Here is a 24,337-nt window from a genome sequence, read left to right on the forward strand (position 1 = left end):
ATTGCACTGATGCAGATGTTTGATAGAGCATGGGCACAGTGAATTTCTTCTGCCCAGAAAATCACACGTGGGTTCTCCTGTCCATCTCCCACGGCCTGCAAGACCTGTGGGGCACTTCTGGGAAGGAAGGGAGTATGCAAGCAAAGAAAATTTGTGAGGTAGCTCAGAGACATGGAAAGTTCTTTGAATAGTACTCCTATGCTTGTTCAAAGGCAAGACAGAAAGGCATCAAGGAGAGGAAGTAAAATATGAGTAAAATTAGAGAAGAGAAATGCATTGAGACACAAGTGGTGGCTTGGAGAATCAGACTGTACAGGTGGGAGTAGTGCAAAGCAGCAGAAATGATCAGTGAAGAGAACAGCAGTGCCATGTGCTCAGGGAAAGCAGCACTGCTGCCATCAGCACAGAGGGCAGGGATGCAGAGATGGATGTGTGGGGGTCCAGAGACTTCCTCTGCCTGTGTGAGAGAGGAGAAACTTGCAGGAAGCTGAGTGAAAATAGAATGGCAGTGTGAGTGTTGTGTGGTAAGGACAGAATAAGTGGCATACAGGGTGATTTGGAATTCCAGCATGCTGGGATTACAGGTCATGCCAAAAATACAGAACTGCTTAACACACATGAAAGTAGAAACCTACCTATATTAAACTATGGCCAAATTGTTTTAGCAATACATAGCCAGACAAAACAGATACTAATAATTCACGGAATAGTGAAAGCAGCATCATTAATTCACTAGTTTCTCTAGGCTGAAAGTTCCTTTAGTCACTCCTGCGTGGTGCAATAGCTGTACTTGATTAGCAAAAAATAAATGTGGAGGGAAGGAAGCAGCACAGGAAAACAGATACAGCCCCTGCATTTGGAGGGCACAAGGTGAAGGCAGCAGCAGAGAATGGAGTTTTGTGCAAGTTCTCCAGGGAAGGCAGGGCTTTCCCATGAAAAGCCTTCTTGACCTGAGGCCAAAGACTTCAACAAAGAAGAGACTTCTGCTCCTGATACTACCTTTTTTTTTCTCTCTCTTTTTTTCCCTGAAGAAAAAGAGGACTAGTGAGTGATCTAAGATTAAAGGTGCAGTGTTGCAATTTTGGGGCATTTATGTCAGTTGTGAGAGATCAGACTGCGAATTAGGGGGAAAAAAGTCAATTCAGAGGCATTACTAGAAACCCCTTTATTAGAAAACCCAGACATAATCTTTGATAAACCCATGAATATTTGCCAAGCAAAAGAAATTCCCCAGTGCATATGAAAGCTTAAGAGACAGTAGGCAGTGCTCCGAGCATGATGAAAAATTAAAACCATTACAAGAGAGAGGCCTGGGGTAGTATGTCCTGCAGAGCTAAAACACTGCTCCCCAGGGAGCTGCAATGCAAGCCAAGCAGCAGCCCAGTTCTGGGGGAGAAAAAGAGGTAAAACCTGACACAGATTGTGTAGCTTTGCTGCAGGTGTACAGCGTGGGCCAGGAGAGGAGGGCTGGCAGGGAGGGCTCCTTGGCAGGGGGAGCTGATGCTGCTGCAGCAGGAGATCATCAGCCTGAAAGGAAAATTGGGCTCTTGTGGAGTTGGATGCTGTGTGCAAGCCAGTGTGAAGTTAGCAATACTGAAAGGGATTCACAGTCAGGAGACAGCAAATAGATGAGATTCAGGGATAGAGCTGAACATTTATCCCTGCAGAGGGAAGACGGCAACAGGCACACATAACAAATGGGGAAAGTTACAGTTTGCTTGCTAGGATATTAAAGGACGTTGTGTCATCGTCCTGAATCCCTGGGGGAAAATTATTTCTTGGGGAGTCTGAGGAGCAAGGAGATTGCTTAGCAAGGTAACATTAGAGTAAGGTAACATTAAAGTACCCAGAGAACTCAGTTTTTAGCTCTGATTCTGAGAAAAGGATCAGTCTTAGATAAACTGACCTTTTAGTGGTCAGTTTACAGGTACATACTTTATGCTGTCAGCTCAGGCACTGGAATTACTGTCCAGTAATTAAAATAAAAATACTCCTTGGAGACACATACCCTGTGGATGATGCTGTGTCTGACAGCACTGTCCCAGCCTCTGGATGGTCACAAAGGGAAGACAGATGCAAACAAGTCTATGGCCAAATCCAAGCTCTGCCCACCTGTTCCTACAGCTGTATGGGCTTGCTGTCAGCAGTATAAACCCTAGAAACACCCAGAGCCTTGCCCTGGTTTGCTTCCAAGCTGGGCTGCAGCTCTGGGAAGGCTCTTTTCACAGTCTTTCTCACAGGGAAAACCTGCCAGAAGCCCTAGGTGATGAGGGGTGGAGAGGACAGCAGCTGCCTGACATCGTGGTGCTGTGCTGGCTGGATTGTGTCCAGGCAGTTTGTTAGCACTGCTACAGGTGCCACTGTCCCTACCCTTAGTTACCCACTAGTAAATCTTCTCTGAAGCATTAATATGAGTCACTTAAATCTTTTCTGCTGCTTTTTTTTAGCCTGGTTTGAGTTGCCAAGTAGCTTCTTGCACTTTGCACTAACAGCTCTGGGATGGCAGGCACCAGCCACTGGCGAGTTTGAAATGGATTTTGAAATGGTTTGTGAAACCCCTCATCATGTCCTGCTCACCAGTGGACTGCTCCTGCCTTTGGCTGTGGCTGGGATGATCTCCAGTGAGCTGCAGCCGTGGTCAAGCCCAGAGCTGCATCACTCTGGTGTGGGGGGAATTCTGCCTCTAGCTTCAGTCAGCATTTCCAAGTCCTGTTAAACCTGAATAACCACAATCCAGGCCTCTTGCTTCAAATACATTGAGTGAAAATGAGGGTTCCCAAAGCACTAGTGAAGTAAATTTATCTCTTCAGGATACTGCTTATGCATCAGGATTTTTTTTCCTTTATGAAAGAAATGGATGTATGGATTATAGTTGATAATGTTACTATCTACTCTTAATTTTTATACTTTCACACTGATTACTGCAGATAATTACAGGTTTGTGTGAAGGGTGTATTTACAGCTATTCACTCCCAGGATTTTCACAGGGAGGTTTCAGTATGCAAAGTTCCCTACCCTCCCATATACCAACAGCCAGAGACTGCCAGGTCACATCTGCATTAAAAGTCCCATTTGTTTTAAGTTAAACTTTGAAATAGTTAGTTAAACTAAAGCTAAACTTTGAAATCTATTTCATTACACTGATGTAAAACTGCTTGTGGATGCTCCTCTGTGCTTTAATTGAAATCTCATTTGCAGTGTTTTTTTCTTTTGGAAAGCTGAATCTGTTTAAGAGTATCCACATGGGCTTGCAATTGGTTTCAATAAATAGAATTAAAACCAGGTTTTGCTTAAATTGCTGCAAGTTTTAATGCAAACAGGGCATCTGCAAAACTGAAAATCCCCCAATTATTCTGGAGCATTTCTGTCCTCCGTGAGGCCGAATGTTTTCATGTGATTTCATGAGCGCAGTGTGAAGGTTCTCCAGTATCCAACCTTTTCCTGAAACAAGCAACCTACTTTGAGTTTAGCAGCCTCTCCCCTGCCCCTGACTGGCTCTTGTGCTTCCAATCAGGCACAGAGGAAACATTTAAACTCGCAGCCCCCTTGCTTAGCCTCCCTGGCTCTGCTCACAGTAGGAATCAGCCATGCAACTCAGCCCAGGTAAGGCCACACTTCACCATCCCCGCTGCAGCCATGTTACATTTAGCAGGTTTTTCCCCTCTAAGTGCCCTGATTTACTCTTTGCCCCCTCACTGCACAAAGAGAGGGAGAGAGTGAACCCCTCCCGTGCCCCAGGAAGGCGAAGGCATGGTGGGAGCAGCTTGCACACAGCTGCAGCTTCACCTGGTACAGCTCCAGCAGCAGCCTTCCTGCATGAGCGCTGGGTGGGAGAGGCTGGGGATGGGGCAGGAAAGCTGCCAGATGCTGCTGAGCCAGTCCAGGTCCTTTTCCCACCTCTGCACAAGGTTGGTGAGGATACTTTGGGCATGTGGAGCTCCCCTGCTCACACTCTGGAGAGCACTGTGTGATGCAGGAGCTGGGCTGCCACCCACGGATGAACAGATCCTTTGCAAATCCACGGGAGCACACACCTCCTAGAAACCTCCTCTCTTCCATTTCCACTTGCTGTTAAATTAGCCTGATCCCTAAGTGTGATCTTCTGGCTGCCCATGAATTACTCAACATGGCATGCTGGATCCTTAGCTGCAGGACAGTTTTTCCAGTTGTTTGTTTTGAAAGCTCTTAAGAGCAATATACTATCAGCTGAGGTTTCTAATTAACTCTGAATAGCTAGTCTGCTGCCACTCAAGTATAATTCTCATTAGCATCTCAGCTAACAAGCTTCAGTGTTTGCCCTCCTAATTAGCTTCTAGTTAGAAGTCTTTCCCTATGCTAAGATGTGCTGTTGTTAATTGCAGTTCCAATTGCTTTTACAGCAAACTCCTGAGAGGCTGCTCCAGCCCTGGTTTATAAAGCCTGATAGGGATCAGTGTCTGGGATGCTCACAGCCACAGGTTCTGTGCTCTGCGTCTTTACCACATGCTGTGCAGAGAGAAGGGGGTACAGAGCCACAGCTTTTAAAAGGAATGAGGAAGTATTTTGCCTTTTAAACAGGTGGTAGAACTCGAAATGAGTCTGCCTAAAGCAGAGTGCAACTTTCAGAGCTAATACTGCATAAATGGCTTTCCAGGGATTTTTTTCCCCCACGCAGCTGTCCATACAATGGCTGTTTTCTGTGCCCTGGGTTTCTGAGTGCCTCACAAAATGCCCAATTGCTGCTGCTCTCAAAGCCTGGCTATTTGTCTGTTGCCCGGACACAAAGTTTGTCAGGTTGGCTGTTCCTTCTGGCTGCTGGCTCAGGATGTATTCCTGTGGAATGCTCTCAGCATGGATTAATGTATGCCTGTGAGCTGGATTAACCCCTCAGTCCCCAGGGCCTGGGAGCTCTCAGAGCACAGTGGTGTCAGTGGGCTCCAACTCTGCACCCCTGGCAGCAGAGCAGGGCACTGGGCTCAGGGCAGCAGGGCTGGGGCAGGGGGTCCCACTGGAGCAGAGGAGAAATGTGTCTTGAGTTGCACAGAGCATCTGAAGCTGTCAAGTGCTTGTTCCGTGGAAGTAAATCCGTTCTGTGCCTTTTCTAATCCCACATTTACTGCTCAAAGTGGGGAAAATGTTGCTCAGCTTGGGAAGATTTGCTGCAGACATGCCCAGAGCCCACCTGTTACCAGCCCTAAACTGAAACCCACTTTTTGCTGAGCCCTCTTCAATGGGTTTAACACACCCCATGCATCCTGCTCTGTGAGATAAGAGGCCTGCACTGAAACCAAATACTGAATTCTATCATTGCCTGGATCCTTCTACCTTGGTATTTTTTTCCTTCTCTTTTTCAAAACCGAGGGGTAAAGTTCTGATGTTACCAAGACAAAGCTAGAAGGTTAAGGCGAGTCCTTGTCTTGGCAGAATGACTAATCCTGTGACACTTTATCATGCTGTGACTGGAGGTTCTAAAGGACTCCTGCATGCAAAGCAGAGTCACCCTGAAGCACCATGCAGGTGTAAGGATGTGCCCCATCAGTCCAATTATGGTATCCAATTATCTTCTAGAAAGAGAGAAACTCTGGTAATGAATATGCTTATGGTTCATAACTTCTTAAAATTTAATTTAAGTATGGACTACTCACACTAATAGCAATAGATTTAATTAGATATAGGTCTTTCAAATCTGCTTTAGAAAAGCATGTAAGAGCTTTAGATGGATCTGAGGTAACTGGGCAAGTTGAAAGGGTGAGAGTCTGTTTACACAATGTTGCATGTCTGGTGCTGTTCATATCAAGTCTAATATTCTGGTGCCAAATGATTCATTAACATTTTTTCAGCTGTAAAAAAAAAAAAAAATCTGAATTTAAAACACAGTCCTTGATGAGAAGCTGGCTTTCTTGATTTGACTTCCTATATCCAATTAATGTGTTGGAAAGTGGGAGTAATGATGGTGAAGCAAATCTCAGTGTTTGAATCTATTTCAGTTATGTATCAAAGAGGCATATTTAAATGAGCTGCTTAACCTCTGTTATCTGCAAAACTGGATTCCAAATCACAAATATGTCATTTACTGTGCTGTACTTTAGTTACAGATGGCACCATAAAGTGAAACACATGATATGATAGAACTTTTTTTAGAAGCTTTAAAGTAAAACTTGAATTTGGATTTAAGGAAAGAAAAGAAATATTTCCAATGAGGGATCTGTAGAGTAAGTAATAAATACAGATAAAGACAAGAGGTTGATCAAAGGTAGCAGAAAGAAGAATTCAGAAAAAGGGTAATTTTGGTAAAGCAGAGAAAGGCATAAAGCATTAAAGTGAAAGTTTCTAGATGTACCATCTATATCCAACTACTGAGAGGCTTTACTTTCAGGAGAAAAAACCCCAAACCAATCAAAAAGAACTCTTTCAGATCAAAATTATGCAGATGCTACCACCAAGTTAGGGTGAGCTGTCAGACATAAATTTGTATGTCCTGCATATTTTATCCATTTGTGATAATAAAGTAATTCCTTCTTGTAGCAATGGCAATTTTGTGAGGACTTTGATGCTCTTAATTTTTGTGAGAAAAACCAGCAGAGACCACGAGAGTCTGGGCTGTAACAACTACTGCCCTTGCAAAGTGCTGAACAGATAAAGCCAAGTGTGGAAGGCATCTCATGATCTCTGTCCTCTTTTACATGGTCTGCCCTAAGGAATTTTGTCAGCAAACCAGTTTGTAGTGCTGGATTATTGCCAGATTTGTCACATAAACTGTTTTTCTTGATGTGATTATAAGCTAAATTGGTGTCATGATCTTTTTTCTTAGGGCAAGCAATAAATTAAATTGTGGGATAGAAAAATGGTGACAAAGTACCATTTATGCTGACAGCATAGAAAGAATAATGTTGAAACAACTCATAAACACACTGATTTAGTAGGTCCTACTACCTTGACTCCATTTGGTTCAGAATATGTTCATGAGGTTGTTTGAGTCTGGAAATGGAAAGGATCTTATAATCCTAATAGTTCTTTCTTCTAACAAGGCTGATCCAGGTCGTTTCTTACAGCAGAGCAGCCTTTCTGCACAGATCATTAGAGAGGGCATCCCCTTACTTATTTATACTACACATACCAGGTGTGCTGATTATGAAATTTCCCTTGAGGCTCCAGAAGGAAATGAAATCCTAATAAATGCATGAGATAGTAGAACAATGCTAGAATCTCCTGGATGAAAATCAGTCATGTGTGTCAGTGATCCTCCTTACAGTGGTTTTTAGAAAGCATTACAAAAGCTAATCTTCTTAGGCTTGTCATCCAAACTATCCTGGAGGTGTGAAGAAACTGCCCTTCCAGGGAACTTCAGTTCTCTGGTGGGAAACAAAGTTTAAAAAGGCTAGAGAAATACATTTCTTGTCTTGGGGAGGTGTGGAGCTGGCAGTGTTGATACTGATGTTGGCTGTGTTTATAACTGGTGTCATTGCACAGTGATGACTGAAACAGGGTCAGGAAACTGTCTGGAAAATCCTCCATCAAAATGCTGGCTGACAAAATATGAGGACTCTGCTTTGGAAATATAGGCTGCCCTTGCCTTGGCAAGGCAGCAATTTAATTTGGAGCAGAGGCTGGTGTTTGTTTGAGATGCATGTTATCCAGAGAGATCAGTGAAATCCAAGGGAAGACAGGACCTTTCTCTGCAGAGGTGAATGGAGAAATACCAAAGACACTGAACTGAGGATCAGAAAAGGAGAAAGACAAGAGGGTGAGAGACAACAGTGAAAGCAATGCAGGGGTGTGAAGCAACATAAAATTGTTCTATGATTCTGTGATTGAATGTAATGGGGAAAAGACAAGGCTGATTTTAACCCAGAGCAATGTGCAATGACAGACTCAGTTCTCTTGTCCCTGTGCCAACAATACAATTTTTAAGAGGTAGAATAGGTAAATATATGAATAATTATATGAATGTTGCTGTTCAAAGGAGCAGCTAAAAGGGTAAGACACAGAGAACAGGCAGTTGGTGAGAAAACTCTATAATATCAGCTCAAAGAAGCGTGTATCCTCTTCTATCAAAAGGATTGAGGAGGACTCTGAAAAGCTGGTGGTGTTCAGTAGAAGAGCAGAATGATGTTAGGAGCACAAAGACATCTTTCAGAAAGTGGAGGTTGTATTTGAACAGAGAAAATAGAAAAGAGCATACAGGCAAGTTAAATAAGGCAAGTTAAACAAGGCAGGTAAAATCAATTTTGAGGAGCAACTTGCAAAACTCACAGAAACAATGAGAAAACCCCTGCAAACACATGGAGGGTAGGGAGCCTGTCCATCAGCAGGCTTGACAGGCAATTGCAATGTAATAAGAACACTCAGAGTACACAGAGCTGTTACAGCATGGCTAAATAAATCTTTACTTTGTGGTTCATTATAAAACATCTCAGGGAACTCTCTTTTCTGGAGAATTTTGGTATCTGAAAGCATCTAAAAGCATGTTTTAAGCTGAAGTGTCAGCAGAACAGGTTTAGAACAATTGGATAAATGCATAATACTATTGATAAAAATAGGTGGTAGCCATGGTAGCCACCCAAAAGTCCCAAATGTGGAGTTTTTAAATTAATGGTTTCCTTTGATATGAACTAAAAAATTTATGTAGCAAGTGAAGGAGGCAAATGCAATGTTTAAAGGGCTGGCTACAGGGTAAATCGAGCCTCCCTTGGTCAAATTTATGGAAAATAAAATGAAGACTTTTAAATGTGACATATTGTGTCAATGTAAAAATGAATTTTGTAGAAGGGAGCTGTCACATATCTGTGTACTTTGAAGCCCAGCAGGCCTTGTGCAGAGGTGATTCAGCTCATACAGCATAGCTGGACTTCCAAGGTCCCTTAGCAGTAGTCATCAAACAGTCAAGATATAAAAGTAAATAAGTTCCAGTAGTTTTGAACTGGTCATGTTTCTAATTAGGTAAAACAGAGGGTGGGGATTGAGTCATCCTTTTTCAAATTGTAGGCCATCACCAGGTGGTGATGAGTCTCTGTTGGTTTCGCTATTGTTAAATTACCTACCAAAGCTCTAGGGAAAAAAGGAGAATTGACAAACTCACCGGTAAGAAATTTTCAAGGTAGGTTAAAATTAAAACTGGCTGTGAATATTCTTCGTTTTTTTCACCTAATCTGGATCTCTGCAAAGTAATGCAGAAGGGAAAAGGAGTGTACATAGGCATCCACAGAGACATCACCATTCAGGAAAATATCTTCTTGTCACTGTGAGAAGTTCTTGGAAGGTATAAGCTCAATCCTTAGGAGTGATCAGGAGGATAAAGAGGATGTAAAACACTTCAAAGAAAGCATAAAACCAAAAAAGGTTTGTGTGTAAATCCATGATGTACCCAAGTGTTGAACAGTGTGATAACTGTGGTATAGAGGAGAAGTAGAAATGGGACATATGAAAGCTGCAAGAATGGTCATAGGCACAGAAGGGTTTCTCTGCCAAGATATTTAAACACAGGTTTAAATCTCTCTGCCAAGAGATTTATACACAGGTTTAAACACAGGAAAGGACCCCTGTGATCACTGTGTCCAGATTCTCCTCCTGCTGGCACCATGGCACACAGCTTTTTCATGTGTTTCTCAAATGCTGCCAGAGAACTGTCTGCTCCCTGAATTCACAGAGCTTGCTCAGCTCTGCCTACATGTCAGTAGACAGCTGTCCTCCTCTTGTTACACCACCTATTGTGCATTCCCCCCTTGTTCAGCAGTGTCACTCATCCTGAAAATTGAGCTAGATTCTAAAACAATTTTTTTAGTTGCATTTGAATTATCTATCATATCCACTGAAAAGCTGCCCAAATTTCCCTTCCCCATCTCTTTTATGTTTGTGGAAATCCTTTTTCATATTTATTTTGACATCAGGGAAAGGAAATTTTTGAGTTTTGGCATCTGCGGGATTTATGGGGAGAGGTAAGCATATAAAGTGTCTGATGTCTTGGCTGTTTCCCATAGTCCTCATTAAAGGAAGGAAGGTACAGGGGAATTTTTTGCTCATACTGTTCAGAGAGATGGTTGAGATACCCACTGGGAGAGAAGAGTTCATGGTCGTTCCTGTTGCAGAATAATTAGGCTGACAAAATCCCCCATATAGGCAAAGTTAAAGGAATTCTTCCCTCTTGTTACATCAGTTTTCCTTACTTTATCTGAGAAAAAATTCCATACCTGTGAACCCCCTTTTTTCCCATACTCAAGTCTGTCTCATACTGAAAATCAAGTCTGTGCAATAATGAATCAGTCATAAGAAGACCACTACCTCATAGTAGCCAGATACAATTTTAATTGAGGATGTCTGTTTTAAGTGGGCCAGAATGTTTTATATAATCCACATAGGAAAAAAAAAATCCTTACTTTTCTTGGTGCATGTTTTCTTGCTTGTAAAGTTCTTGAAATGCATCACAGATCAGTGGAAGATGCCTTCAGCGATCTACATAACCATTTTAGATCTATATTATTATAATACATACTAAAGACTGTTCTTTGAGAGTCAGGGGAACTGCTGGGAAGGCTCTGGGCACTCTCTGTGCCAGAAGAAAAAAGGTGAGCTGCTGCCCTGGTCTATGCAAAAGACTTTTGCAATTGTGATGCTGCTTCTTGTTTGAAGCATGCAGGTTTATCTTGGTTAGTGCCAGGCCCAGAAAAGGCATCCATTGGGATCAAATCAACTAGTATTTAGAATTTGATGCATTTGTTTCAGAGGCCAGACTAGTCTCCTGATGAACCACCCTTTATGTCTAGGACCATAGCTTAAATCTGAGTAGAAGCTGTAATTTTAGCATTCATTGGGCGTTCTGCTACTTAGGGTTACTGAGTGCTGTGCCAACTCCCAATCCCTAGCTTATGTAGAGCATCTTTGGTGACTGACCTAGACAGAAGTGTGAACTAGAGGGGGATTTTTTCAGATTTTGGCTGTATTTTGCAACCACAGAAGCAACTGTGTCATTGATGAAGCTCTGCAGGGAATGTCCTTCTCACTAAAATATCTGCCCAGGAGCTGGGCTGAAGGGCTGGAAGGTGTTGCAGGCTGGCAGAAAGGACAGGCTGGTGGGGGCTGTAGGAGAGCTCCACAGTGCTGTGTGGGAACTTTGGATTTTCCTCACGTGATCTGTGCTTCCTTCCAAATTTTGGGAGAATGGTGGTGGTTGGTCTGAGAAAACAAACGCTGCCAAATTGTGGGGAGTTAAATCAGTGCTGAGCTCCAGTGCCAAGCAGGAAAATTCTTGACTGAGGTGTGAAAGAGGAGGAGGGATGCAGGGCAGTGAGAGCTTGCTTGCCTCTGAGTAAGGGCTGGTGGTGGTGCCAGCCTTGGCTTTGGGTGGCAGCCCATGCTGGGAGAGTGGCGCAGTGGGCACAGTGGGATTCAGGGAAGGTGATGGTGTGTGCAGCAGGGTTTTCTGCAGTCTGGATTCTCTTTCTTTGTGGTGCAGAACACACACTGACAGATAACACAGCAACGGCTGTGAATATCAGGCAAACTCTGATCTGCACCTTGGTGCTCTGTGGGGAAAAAAAAAAGCCTGAGCTCAGATATCCCCTGTGGGATGTGGATCCATCCTGTGAAATGCATGTGGGAAATCCTTCCCAACAGGCAGAGGGTACAGCTCATTCAAGTTGAGCATATTTAGAGAGAGTACTAGTTACAAAAGCATAACCCAACCTTGATTTAGGGCCAGTAAGGCTGCACTCTGTATTGGCATGTGGTATAATTAATGTTTGGATATTTGATTAAATAATTTGATAGTGCACGGAGGATTGGCTGGCATTGCTCTCTAAAAGACAAAAGCAATATTAAACCTTGTAATGCTCCCACACCATTGCAAATGCTGGAAAATTAACTGTAGCAAGCCACTGGAGACACAAGTGTGGTATTTATTCTGTAGCCATCAGGTGCTTGGCTGGATGGATCATAAGCTGTGCCTGTGTCCTTATGTTCACTTAGCAAAATGCAGGATTCCCTCTTCTTTTTCCTTAGGATGAAAATTCAAAGAAAAAAAAGACTTTCAAAGAATTTAATCTCTGTGCGACTGTGTCCTTTTTCCTAACACAAGTGTCCCTCACCCTTTGTGATGCTCTAGATACAGGATATGAAATTCCAGCAGCAGGTGTGTTCAGAGCTGCGGGGGTCCAGTGAGGAGGTTGTGTTCCTTGGCACAGATTTTTTAATTATCACCTTGCTAAGGTGAGTGGGAAATTCTGTCTAAAAATTATCAGCGTGGAATGACAGAGAACTTTACCTCTCACTTTCTTAGTCTGTGGGTGGAAGTTTAGGGCACTTCCTGTTCACTTTTAATGCTGCTGGATAAACTAATGACTCTGTCCCCGAGATGAGTCTGAAAACTAAATCAAAGTCTTGTGTCAGACTATTTCTGAATGGGCCTGAAAGAAATTCTGGAGATCTTGTACACATCTACCTACAAAAATAACTTGCTAAATATCTAAAATTAATTGCAAATATTTCCATTTATTCAGCCTATTCATCTATTCCTCTTTAGAGCGATGCCTCCTCTGTTTTGTCAAAAAGTATCACTTTTCTACTTCATAACTCCTATTTTTAGGGTTGGTCTGTTTCTGTGAGATTAAAATATATTTATTTTCTCAAAATACTTATTTGCAACTTCCTGCCTGCCCTTCTCTTCTTCCAAATGTATATCTAAAGAATTGGAAGAAACAATGAATGTGAAGAAAATCAGGCTTACACTATTTGAAAACACACCTGTAGACTTGCTTTTAATTAAAGCCTTTTTCCTAACAAAAAATGTAGAGCTAGTTGATATTGTGTTGTGTTGGCTTGTGATAAAAACACACTGGCTAACAATGTGTTTTTAACAGCTACTCTCAAAATTCCTTTAAGATGCCTTTAAGAAATGCCTCTAGTTAAACTTTTGCAGCTAAACTCTTTTAGTTTGAGGATGAAAAAGGTGCAAGAAGCTAACTAGGCACTCAATCATTGGGAAAACTTAGAAAACTTTCTATAGCCTATTGTACTCCAGAGAGTTTTATGATCTGCTTAGCAGTCAAGGAGCCCAGACTCTTTTTAACTTTAGCTTAAACAAACGCTTAAAAATTCAAGGCAAAAGCACTTTGGTGGCTATAAGAGAGATTTTAGTTTGACATTTTTAACCCTAAAGTAAGGTGAGGACTTCAAATGGTGGGAACAGGTGTTGTTTGCAGGATCTGGTTTCCTCCCCATACTTTTCTTGTGTCTGCTCAGACTCCTGGAGACCCTTTTCCCACCTGTATCCCCGTGCCAGCTCTCACGCTGCGTCCCATGAGCAGCTCCCACACTCTGCAGCCTCCAAACCCAGCCAGGGGAGTCAAACCTGCCCCTGCTGCTCAGGTCTCAGCTCACAGCCTTGCACTTGCTGCTTAAGATACAAATTATTGGTGTGGTGGTTTTCATATAATAACTTAATGGTTTTAATATTCATCTCAGAAGTGGTCGAACTTGGGTTTGGGTCCTCCTTCTCCCAAGGGATATTCAAATCCACCTGTCCCTTCCCAGGCTGTAGGCAACCTCTCAGCCCTTCCTATTGAAGCTGTGCCATGGTGCAGGGAAGGATTCACAGACCTGGAGAGGAGAAGCAAGTGGGGGCCTGACTGTTGCCTACCTAAAGGGAGGTGGGGAGCAGGTATCTGGCAGCATTCCCAAGGCTGCGAACTATATAATTTGCATTAAAACATCTCTGGATAAAAATCAAAACCAGCCCTGGAGGGAGAGTCCAAACCCAGTGCCTCCATCCACAGGGAGAGCTTGCAATCACCTTGCCCTGGCAGCTGGTGCTGTTTTGGTGCCACCCCAGCCACACCCTCTTCCCCCAGCCACATCTTTAAATGGAACTGGAGTGACTGCTCCATCAGCCCGACCCCAGAGCCAGCTGAGGAGAGCTGGCTGTGCCCAGGACTCCCCAGACCTGAGGGAGATTCACAGGCATCAGTGCTGAGAGGTTCAGCTTGGCCACAATGTCTGGATCTCATCATGGAGGAAAGGAAACTTGAGGTACCCAAATACCTTCTTTTGGTGAAAAAGTTGGTTCCTGTGGACTGTTGGGTTGGAGGAGGGGAGAAGTCATGGCTCATTTAGCTCTGCATTTTAGTCTTGGAATTTCCTGTTATGAAACTCTTCAGGTCCCTGTGTGGCTTTGCCTGAAGTGAATTGAGGGTGTTCCATTGTGAGATGTGACTGAAGGACGTGCAATGTTAGCTTCAGTTCTGGAGTGTCCAGTTCTCTTTTGAAAATTACTTCCGTTTCACAGCAATTTAAAAGCTTTAGAAATTTCCCCCTTTGCTTGACTCTGCCTTCTCCTTGTGTAAAATGGCTTTTACAGCACCTTCAGGACCCACCATATGTTAAAGAAAGATTTGTGATCCTCTGAAGGACAGCAGGCTGAGCGTTGAGTGTTAACTTGCTAATGGAGAAGTTGGGCAGATGAGAAAAGTTGGGAAAAATTAAACCTGCTGGTGCCCTGGGTGAGACTGGAATGACTTTTAAAGAGACATCTTTGGTTGACAGTGGTGAGATGTGCAGATGAGAGTGTCTGTCATATTCTTTAGGCTTCAAGTGAGCAGCTTTCAGCACACAGGAATGAGTTTGTTGAAGCTTTATGGGCTGATGCAGGTTACTTATGATGGGAATGGGGAATGGGGAAGGGCTTTGTTGGTGCAGTTTGAAAGGCTAGAGTTTGAAAACCAAACCAACCCCACCTCTTTAGACCTTTTCAAGATAGACCTGGCACAGTGTGGGGGACCCTTCTGGGTTGGTAGGAAATGTCTCTTCACTCCCTCCCCACTTGGAGCCTTGTCCTGCCAAACTCTCTCTCCCCAGATGTGAAGCTCTGCTCTGGGCTGGTGATCTGCTGTGAGGAGTCCTGCGTTGACTTTAAGGCTCATGGAGGATCTTCTGTTCCTAGGACAGCAGGTACTGAAGCTTTTCTTCCACACCATAAAATTCTTAGAGTTAGAAAAGTGCGGCTTCATGGGTTGAGCCTGTGCTTTCCTTCTGCTCCTCTGAAAAGCTGGGGAAGGGAATGGAGCCAAGTGGTTCAGGGCTGCAACTTGTGAGTATGTGGAAGGTGCTGTGCTGTCTTCCCTTCATCCAAAGGAGGTCACGTTGGTCACTGTTGTCATTGTTTCAGTCCCTTGTAGGGAGTCACTCCGCAGCTTGGTACCTCCTGGGCAGAGGAGCCCCTGATGTGACGCTGCTCTCTGCGATCACTGAGCTGAGTTTTCACAGGGTTTAACTGCCCAGTGCTTTGTCCTTGAGCCATTTGATTCCTTCTGCTGCACTGGCTCTGGGGGTGCTCTGTGGGTGGACCATTTCAGAAATTTTAGTCAGTAGGCTGGGGGGGTGTATTTTAAAATGTGTTGACTTTTTTCTTCATAGTTTTATGAATCCAGCAACTTTTTGTGCCTCATGGAGGACAGGCCTTCTTGCAGGTCCATATTGGACTTAATATTTCCCCAAGCTTTTACCTGCAGAATTCCCTGATGAGGATATTGCTTTAAAGACAGGCAAAGTAATTTCTTTTTTAGGTGATGCTTATGTAACACTACAGGACACAGAAAAACAACTTGTGGCATCTAAGCATGGTTTTGATTTTTAGTAATTGTGGCTTTGTCCTGAGATGGTGCAGTCTGTAAGGACATGCAATGCATTTCTTGCATTTCTGACTTTTTGGAGGGAAAATATGATGCTCTTCCACTTTGTGAGGTTTAATGTGCCTGTAGAGCCCTGGGCCCTATGGTGAGGCCATGGCCTGGTCTTGCTTCAGCTGTTCTTATTCTCTTCCAAGACTTCCATTGGAATAGCTATTGCTAGAAAGCAACCAGGTAAAATAATGAGCATCTGTATATATATACACACACACATATTAATATATACTTATATATATACTTATATATACTTATATATATATATATATAAGTATGAAAATTGCATGTATTTAGATGTGTGTGTGTAAATAAATAGCAACACTGATGTTGGCTCTCTGTCAAGTTGAAATGAAAACCTTATTCACAAGATTTGCTTACAGTTTTACTGTGGTTTCATACTGAATTGAGCAATTGGGAATGAAAGAGAGTTGATTTTTTTTTCCATTTCTGAGTGCACTGCAATCATATTATGTTAATAATCTAAACCAAAGCTGATCTTGCTTTCTTGCATTGTAGCACTTTGAAAGTATTGAGAGGCATCTAAATTATCTTAAAAGTGAGAGTGATTCCAGAAACTTTGACTGTTTCCAGAAACTCTCACTGCCTGTAGTATTTTAAATGCTTTGATGGGAACTTGTATGTGATGCCTGCCCTAAGGAGTTCTCACTTGTAAGATAAAAACAACATAAGGAGGCAGAGCAGAATATAGCACAAAAATGTTTCTAAAACATTTATGGTAATGAGCTGTATACAATACTCTCAAAATAATCCTGATAGTTGTGTTGACCAGTACTTAGTTCTCTTCTGCTTTTACAGTAGATGATGATTGAAAATGTGTATTTTTTTCAAACCAAACACTAGTAAGTGTAAGTCTGATCCTGCTTTTGGGATCATAAATTTTATTACTGAGTTAAGTGTCTGGTTTTGCCATTTCAAGTGGTGTTTTCTGTTCCTTCAAAACAAAAAAAAGCTTTTTGGACCTTTCTTTCAGCTTTCATGTTAAATGACTCATTTAACCCTGCAAGGCACTGCAGAAAAAGTACATTAATTTTTTCATCTGGGGGTCTGCCATGCCCCAGTGGTTATGGCTTTTACCCCGAGGCTGGAGGAAGCCTGGATGTCAATTGTGGTTATCTGATAGCTGTGTACAATACCCAGAGAGGCTCTGGGTGGATCAGAGGTCAGGGATGAAGCTACAGATCTGACAATGGAAGAATTTGGCTATTGTGGAAGCAGGTTAAAGCAGGGATCGACACAAGCTACAGTGGCTGGTAACTGCTGGTTGCCTTTGCTATTCTCCAGGTTTTAGGCAGAGAAGATCAGAGAATTCCACAGGAATATTTTGTGTAGCATCAAGCAGCTCTTGTCAGACTTGCTGCTTTGTTTTCAGGAAGGCAGGATGTTATTTTGGAAAACACTTACTGCCGTTTTGCTAGGCTGGTTTTTACAGCCAAAGAAAGGAATAAAAGCTGGTCTTGCCTCATTTATAGAGAATGTCTGAAGCCCTTGTTTCTCACATGTGTGTTGGGTTGTCCCGTCACTCCAGCTTGTGTGTTCAGTGGTCCTGCTAGATCAGCACTTCACTTAAGTTCTCCTTAATGGATTCAAAAAAAGTGATAAAACACTCCAGAAGAGGCCTCAAGGAATGATTAGTTAAATCTTCAATTAGTTCCTGCAGAGACTTGATGAGAAATCATTTGACAGTGTAGGCATGAGCCTTAATATAATCTGCCTGTCCAGTTATCATGAAGCAGAGTGCAGAGGAAAGAAGCTGCAAATGGAGAAAACCACGACATGAGCATTGAACATTTTAGCCTGCTGCCTGTGTCTGCTTGAGCGGCTTCAGCCACTGGGATATTGCTACTGGGCATTGAAGTCAGCCTGGGGAATATTTTCATCTGTATGGCTGGTGTAATGCTGACAAGAGGCAGTTGTACTTTTTCTGCTCTTGCTTGGCAAGGTTTGTGAATCAGGCTGTTGAGCTCTTTTAAAACCACAGCAAAAGAGGAGCTAAAGCCAGTCCAAGTAGTTTTTACAATAAGGGGAGTGAGATGGGCTGACTTCTTAAGTCCTTTGGACTTGGCCTATTGCCTCTAATAGCAGTTGCTGTTTCCCTGGGAAACACAGTGTCCTCCTGTTTGCACAGAGAATGGAAAACACTGGCCACTAAAAGAGAATGAGACACTGTGCTGTGAACTGGTTTGACTTTCTGTAAATTGTTTAGTCTTGTTTCTCTGCAATCAGATGGTGGTTCCTTGTTTCTTTGTTTAGGTCCCTTGTCCTACAGTCATTAAAGCTGCATTTTATAACAAAAGCATCCCAACCTTCTGAGCAATTGAAGACTTCCTAAGAACATGGGGATCCTTCTGGCTGTGCAGAAATTTGTCAAGTGAATGTTCAGGGATGAAACATAATTAGAATTCCCTGGTGCCATTCACATCTGCCACGGACTCCCTTCAGACAGCTTGTCTGTACTTGCATCTTCCAGCCGTGTGTCTCCTGCATCTGGGTGGTTTTAGGTTCCACACACTTCAGGTCTGCACTTCCCCCTCAAACATCCCAGTTAGGTTTCTTATTTAAGCTGTATATGCCTGGTCTCCTATGAAGCTCAGCTGGAAACAGGTTCAGCTCTCCAGTACTGAAAATCTGGTAGGTAGCTCCTCAGTTTTGTTACTCTTCAGAAAAATCTTTGCTGACTTACTGAAGGCAGTTTTTCTGCCAAAAAGAAATAATTTGAGTGCTTGCTAATCTGCCACAGGTGAACTGACGCCAGTTAATTCATAATTTAAATTAATCCTTTTGATTGCACTGCATAATTGACTCAGCTGAGAAATGGATGATGGCAGGTACACTGTCACTGCTTTTGGTGTAGTCTTAGCTTTGCCTGCATCCAAATCTGCAGCAGGGGAAGGTCAGATTGGACATTAGAAAGGGATTCTTCACTGAGAGGGTGGTCAGTCACTGAACAGGCTCCTGGGAAAGTGGTCATGGCACTAAACCTGGCTGAGTTCAAGGAGTGTCTAAACTATGCTTTTGGTTATATGGTTCAGTTTTTGGTAGTCCTGTGAATAGCAGGGAATTGGAGATCCTGATGGGTCCTTTCCCAATTGAGATAGTCTACGATTCTGTGAATAACCACATTGCAGTGGGTATTTAGAGCCAAGCAAATGATGCTGTTTTCCCTACACAGACCTACACTTGGGGCACATCTTCTGGGCTACAGCACTGAATGACACCTTTAATGAAAAGCACCAGGCAAGATTTTAAAACCACTGGTGGTACTGGACAGCTGGTCTTGAATCTGGAGAAGTTTCCATCAAAATGTGGTTTGTGGGTGTGCATTAGTTCAGGAGAACCTATGAAAGGAGGCAGATGGGCTTTCTCAGGCTGGCCAAAATGCTCCTGTGCCAGCTGGGAAATGTGTCCTTGGGCTGTGGGCTGATGGGTTTGCTGGCAGCATTGCACTGCAGCCAAGAGAGGAAGCAAGGACACACTCCTCGGTTTAGTTGTAGCCAGAACAATGGAAGATAATGCCTGGATCAGATTCCAGCATGCTAAGTCTGGAATATAAACTGAACCCTGGTGGGTGGAGACTGATTGGAGCAGAGTAGTGTGTGATAAACAGCAGAGAGTCAATGTGAGGGGAAAACATCTGGAAGAAGCCAGGGGTCAATGAGGAACACAGCAGTAACTGTAGTGCAGGCTTACGGTGAGGGCAGCGAGGGGAGATGCTGGGTCCTGGCTGGAGGGGCGTGCTTGGAGGTGAGAGGGGTAGATGTTCCCTCCTGGCTGTCCCTGGGATGACCAGGGAAAAGCCTGTATCCTTTAGCCAAGAGGGATTGGTGCCTCAGGCTTTAGCTTTCATATTTTCCAGATTCTGTACTGCATTAGTGTGTGACTCTGAATTTCATGTAAACTGTTAGCAAGTTCTCTTCACAGTTTAGTCATACAAAGCAATCCTTTCCCAGCCCAAGAATCAAGGATACTGTTGCAGCTTCAGGCCCAAAGAGTACAAACAGCAAATTGAGGAGAGCAACCCGGAAGGATGGCACTTCATAACCTGCATCTGTAATTGGACAATTAACCCCAGTATGTAAATGGATCAAACCTTATAAAAGTGTGAAACTTGTGACCCGGGGTCCATCTTGGGTGTAGCCTTTGTATCCTTTGAAGGCCTGTATTTATTAACAGGCCTGTATTTATTCCTTTAACACTGTTAAAGCCTCTATTCTGGGTAGCTTTTAAGGCATCAGGATCACAGGACCCCAAATACTGCAAACCTCTGTGTTAAAAGGAGCAATGTTAGACATGCATATTGCAATAAACCTTTCTACATTGAGATGAGTCCTCCCACCTATAATGAGATCTTGAGAGTTGATGCTTAAGTTCCCAATCCTGTCTTTGTCTTGGAGATGCTACCCAGTGTTGTGGTAGCTGAAGAATTTGTGTGAATCATCTTCACAGAGGCAGAAGTCATCCTTTTGAGGGAAGGATTTGCAAACACATACCATAGAGGGCTTCACAGGCCCCATCAGTAGCTCTCAGGGAAACTTAAATCTCCTCGAAGAGTTTGAGCATGGCATTGGAATAAAGTGTAGTTCATTCAGAAGATGTGTATGCTTCCAATGTCAGTATATGGATGCTGTGGGATGGGCAATATTGCTGTTAGCCCATCCCAGAAATGGCATCTGCCTATTTATGGTCTCAGCCTCCATTAGCAACCACTGAAGTAGATATACTAGTTTCCTATCACAGCATGAGGGTACTGGTGAATTTGGTTTTACTTAGGTTTTTGGGAGCTCTCAAATGGGACAGGCTTTTAAGAATACTTCTAAGACTACTGTCTGAACTTTATAGGTTGCAACGCTTTTCTTGAATTTCCATTCCTGAGGCTGCTTGCAGTAATACCCAAAACGCCATTTACATTTTAGTACTTAAATCTTTTATGAAGTGATATGAAAATCTCCAGTGCCCTAAATATTTTATCTGAATTTTTTTTTTTTTTAAATCTTTAAATTTTCCTCTGAGGGGCTGGAGAGCTGAATGAACCTTGTTAGGGGAAAGGGGGTAGGCTTGGGTCCCCAGGCAGAAACGCAAGATAGCCAGAAAAGCTCCTGCCCTTCTTTTGGCAGACATCTTTGGATTTTAATGCTTTTTATTTTGAAAACCTGTGGATGATTAAACTGCAGGGCAGCAGGAGCTAATCCCATGCTGTCCCCCATGCTGCGAGGTGCTCCCCGGGAGCTGCTGGCTCGCCTGCAGCGTGGCTGTGGCTTGAGGGAGGGATGACAAGGGGCTGGTCCGGCCTTCCCACGTCCATCGCCAGCCTTGGCAGGGAGTCAGGACAGGCGGTGCGGGGATGCAAACAGCTGGGCGGTGGATGCAGCCGGCTGCCAAGCCAGTAGCAGGCTGCGAGCAGCGAGGCCGGGCTTCTGGCAGCGGATTGCCGGCAACTTGCGCTGCAGCCCCTCGGAGGCGCTGGCAAAGCGCCCGCACCGCGCTCCGCTCCGGGCGCCGCTCGCTGCGCGACCCGCGGCGCCGGAGCCGCTCCCGGCGCTCGGCTCCCTCCGCCCGCAGCCGGGGCTGGCCCCTCGCTGAGGCACCGATCAGCGCTGAGGCACCGATCAGCGCTGACATCCTGCCAGCTTTTGTCCGGGCCTCTGCCGCTGCAGCGAGCCGGGGCGGCAGCGGAGCGCTCGCTCCCGCCGGGGCTCCGGCGCTGCCGCGGCCGCCGGTGCAGCCCCGCCGCCGTCACCGCTTCTCGTGACTCCCTTTTCCCTCCTGCCCTGCCGAGTCACGGGAACGGCGCTCGGCACAGGGCACAACTGCGCACGACAGGGATTATTTTTTTTCTTCTGTGATATATCTCAAATCCAAACGGGATTAACTCACGGGTTATGTCTAAAGCGAAGTGTTTAGGACAGGTTCTCAGAGGAATTTGCTTCTGGAAGAGCAATATTTGCATTGCATTGTAGGAGTAGTTTTTAATGAATTAGACACTTTTTAACATGTAACTTGCTCAAATGTGCTAAAAATCAAACAAAGCAGGAGGACTCATTGATTAACCCCAGTAAGTAAGCAGGGCCAAAATAATTTCTTTCAAGTGGGATTTGGGAAACCATTCATTGGGAACTGAGCTATTTTCATTGTAATATGATTTGTTGCTTGCCAGAAAAGCAGTATGTCTGATACTACATACTGCAGAACTGTTCCATATGCTAAGGACCTGCAAATTATTTTGTAAGAGTAAGGAAATCTAGGAAATTCTCTGTTTGTTATAAATTGGGAGTATGGCACTAATTTGGGAGTATGTAGAACTGATGTACTTTGCTTTTAATATTATATTACTAAATTTTTAATAATATGGGCTATCTTTCCTGTATGCTTGAAAATTTAGGAACATGTGTGATTCAAAGTCCATCTACTTTGGCATCCTGCCTGCATAATATTGTAAGTGCCAGACGTTTGGACAGTGATTACTTGTACCTTCTGGACATAAGAGAATTTTTTTCCCCCCTCTCCAATATGCTTAACTAGGGTCTGTAACACAAGTGTCTGTGCTTCTGCTAAACTTAAAAAAAAAAAAATCTCAGTACTGTAATTTTTCATCTCATTACTATGAACATACCAGTCTGTACCTGGTTTCTCCAAACAGTGAATTCTTCAGGTTTCCTGCAGTCCATGAGCTCCTTCTTCTAAAGCCCCATGTAATTCCAGTTCTCCCCTTTGCCTGCTAATGCTTCCTGATCTGACCACAAAAACTGCTGAAGCCTCATTTCCCAGCTTGTCTGCATTCACCTCGCTGTCTCTCGCCATCCTCTCTCTGACTGAATGTCGATGCAAAGCTGGCTTCCATGGTTACTACTAAAATAGGCAAAGGAGATATTTTTGGTCAGAATCTGCCAGTTCAGCAAGATCAAAACGCTTTTGGGAAATGTTCTGGATACAGCGAAATTTAAGCAGGACGTTTCTTGCAAAATGAAATAAAAAAACCTTTCCAGCTTCCTCCAGCTCACCTGCACCTTCCCAGAACTCAGTCCTCCTGGGCTGCCCAGTGCCCTGCTCCACCATCAGGGAGACCTGTCACACAGACAGCCCTGTGGCAGAGCTTTTGTGTGGAAACCTTTATTTTTCTTTGTTTTGGTCCAAGTGTTGTCAAAATCTTCTCTGCCCCATATCAGCCACGTCAGCCTTCCCTTCAGCCAGCCTCCTCCACAGCACCCATTTCTGTTGTCAGAATTCTGTACAGTTATTTATTTTAGACGTACATAAAAGCTATCCAACCATGCAATGGCTTTTGCTCAATGATGTGTGGTTGTCACTTGTCCCTTCTGGTCTCTCCTGCTTGTTTCCCTTGTGGTATGTCCCAATTAAGTTGCAGGCCCTCTGAGGAAAGGGACTGCCCTTTTTTATGTATCTTGAGACAGCTACTGTTTTTACTCAGCCTGAATTTTTTTTTTTTTTGGTTGTTCTGTATTTGTAATAAACCCCCCTGCAATTTGGATAACTCTGGGCTTCCTTTGCAAGTGGTGCTGTTAAAATTCCCTCACAGGCAGTAGGATGCATGAACTGTGTCTGTGTGCAACTCCACAACACCGACCTGGTGGCTCTGTGTTCACAGCCCCATGGTTTTCTGTCACTTCTGAGCCTCTACAAACCCCCATGACCCCATCACCCAAGGAGACTGGCAGATGCACAGTGCAAGGACCTTGCTGGAGTTCCTAAGCCAGGCACCACTGCCTGCAAGGTGCTTCCCTACCTCTGGGTGAGCTCTTTGTTCCCAGCACTCTGCTGAGCACAGCAGCTTCACCGTTGGTTTCATGGAGGAGAAAAAAAGGCAGTTTCTCCTCCTGATCATCAGTCCTAGCCTATCTTCTCTGGCCAAGCTTTTCAGAAGTATTGGAAGAATATTTCCTCTCCCACAGAGTATTTCACAGAGTATGTCTTCTCTCATAGAGGATCATAGTATCACAGAGGATCCCGAGCTGGAAGGGATCCACAAGGATGCACCCCAGGACATGGATGTCCCTCCTGTCTGACCAGGCACTGCTGACTCATATTCAACTTTTGCCATTGACCAGGACTCCCAGGTCCCTTTTCACAGTTGCTGCTCTCCACTGTCTCATTCCCAGCCTGTCTGTACTGGCGTTGCATTTAATCATTGCAAATTGCAGTAGGCAGCAGTCAGATGTACTAAACCCATAATTCTCTGTAAGACTTTAGAAGGTGGGCCTTTTAGCCCAGTGGATAGCAAAATGAGGGGCAGGAGACAGCCTCCCAACACATGCAGCCTTTTTGAACATACAAAATAGTGTCCCCCTCCACTGCAAACTCCAAATGCTTTTAGATAAACACGTACACCATACTGCACCCTTTTAAGCAGAGTTATCAAGGTGTGTCTGCACTGAAATTCCCAGAGAATGAACACATGCTTTGCAGTCACTATCCAGTTCCAACATTTGTTATTACCCACGTGTTAAGCTCCTGGTGGGTCAGACCACAGGATTGCAAGGAGCGGTGACCAGCCTATGCTTTGGACAGTCTTGCTTTTAACAGCTTACCCCAAACACAAAAGGTGAAAGCAGCTTTGGTTGATTGGATTGGTGGGTGGGTTTGTTGTTGTTGGTTTTTTTTATGTAATCAAGAAATTACAAAATAGTCTACTGAGGTACCCATGTGTTGTAGAG

General features: G+C 43.9%; 1 protein-coding gene across 6 annotated transcripts in view; it reads left to right on the forward strand.

Moving 5' to 3' along the window:
* The window catches only part of MSANTD1 (Myb/SANT DNA binding domain containing 1), a 57,197-nt gene that overhangs the window by 8,308 nt on the left and 24,552 nt on the right, over positions 1-24,337 (forward strand). Inside the window, exons 1-2 of one of the 6 annotated variants that reach the window (XM_085577628.1) lie at positions 3,557-3,603; positions 14,824-14,916. The exons of 1 other annotated variant lie outside the window; for it this stretch is intronic. Coding sequence is in view for 1 of the 5 variants with exons in the window: in XM_085577625.1 (XP_085433751.1) it covers positions 3,588-3,603; positions 14,824-14,916 (109 nt within the window). In the remaining 4 variants the exon portion in view is untranslated. Of the gene's footprint in view, positions 1-3,556; positions 3,604-13,874; positions 13,999-14,823; positions 14,917-24,337 lie in introns of those variants that run through there. 4 more of the 6 variants (XM_085577625.1, XM_085577627.1, XM_085577631.1 and 1 more) reach the window with 4 other exon arrangements.

Source organism: Lonchura striata, chromosome 4, assembly GCF_050655825.1.
Source record: "Lonchura striata isolate lonStrDom1 chromosome 4, ASM5065582v1, whole genome shotgun sequence".
Classification (NCBI taxonomy): Eukaryota; Metazoa; Chordata; class Aves; order Passeriformes; family Estrildidae; genus Lonchura; species Lonchura striata.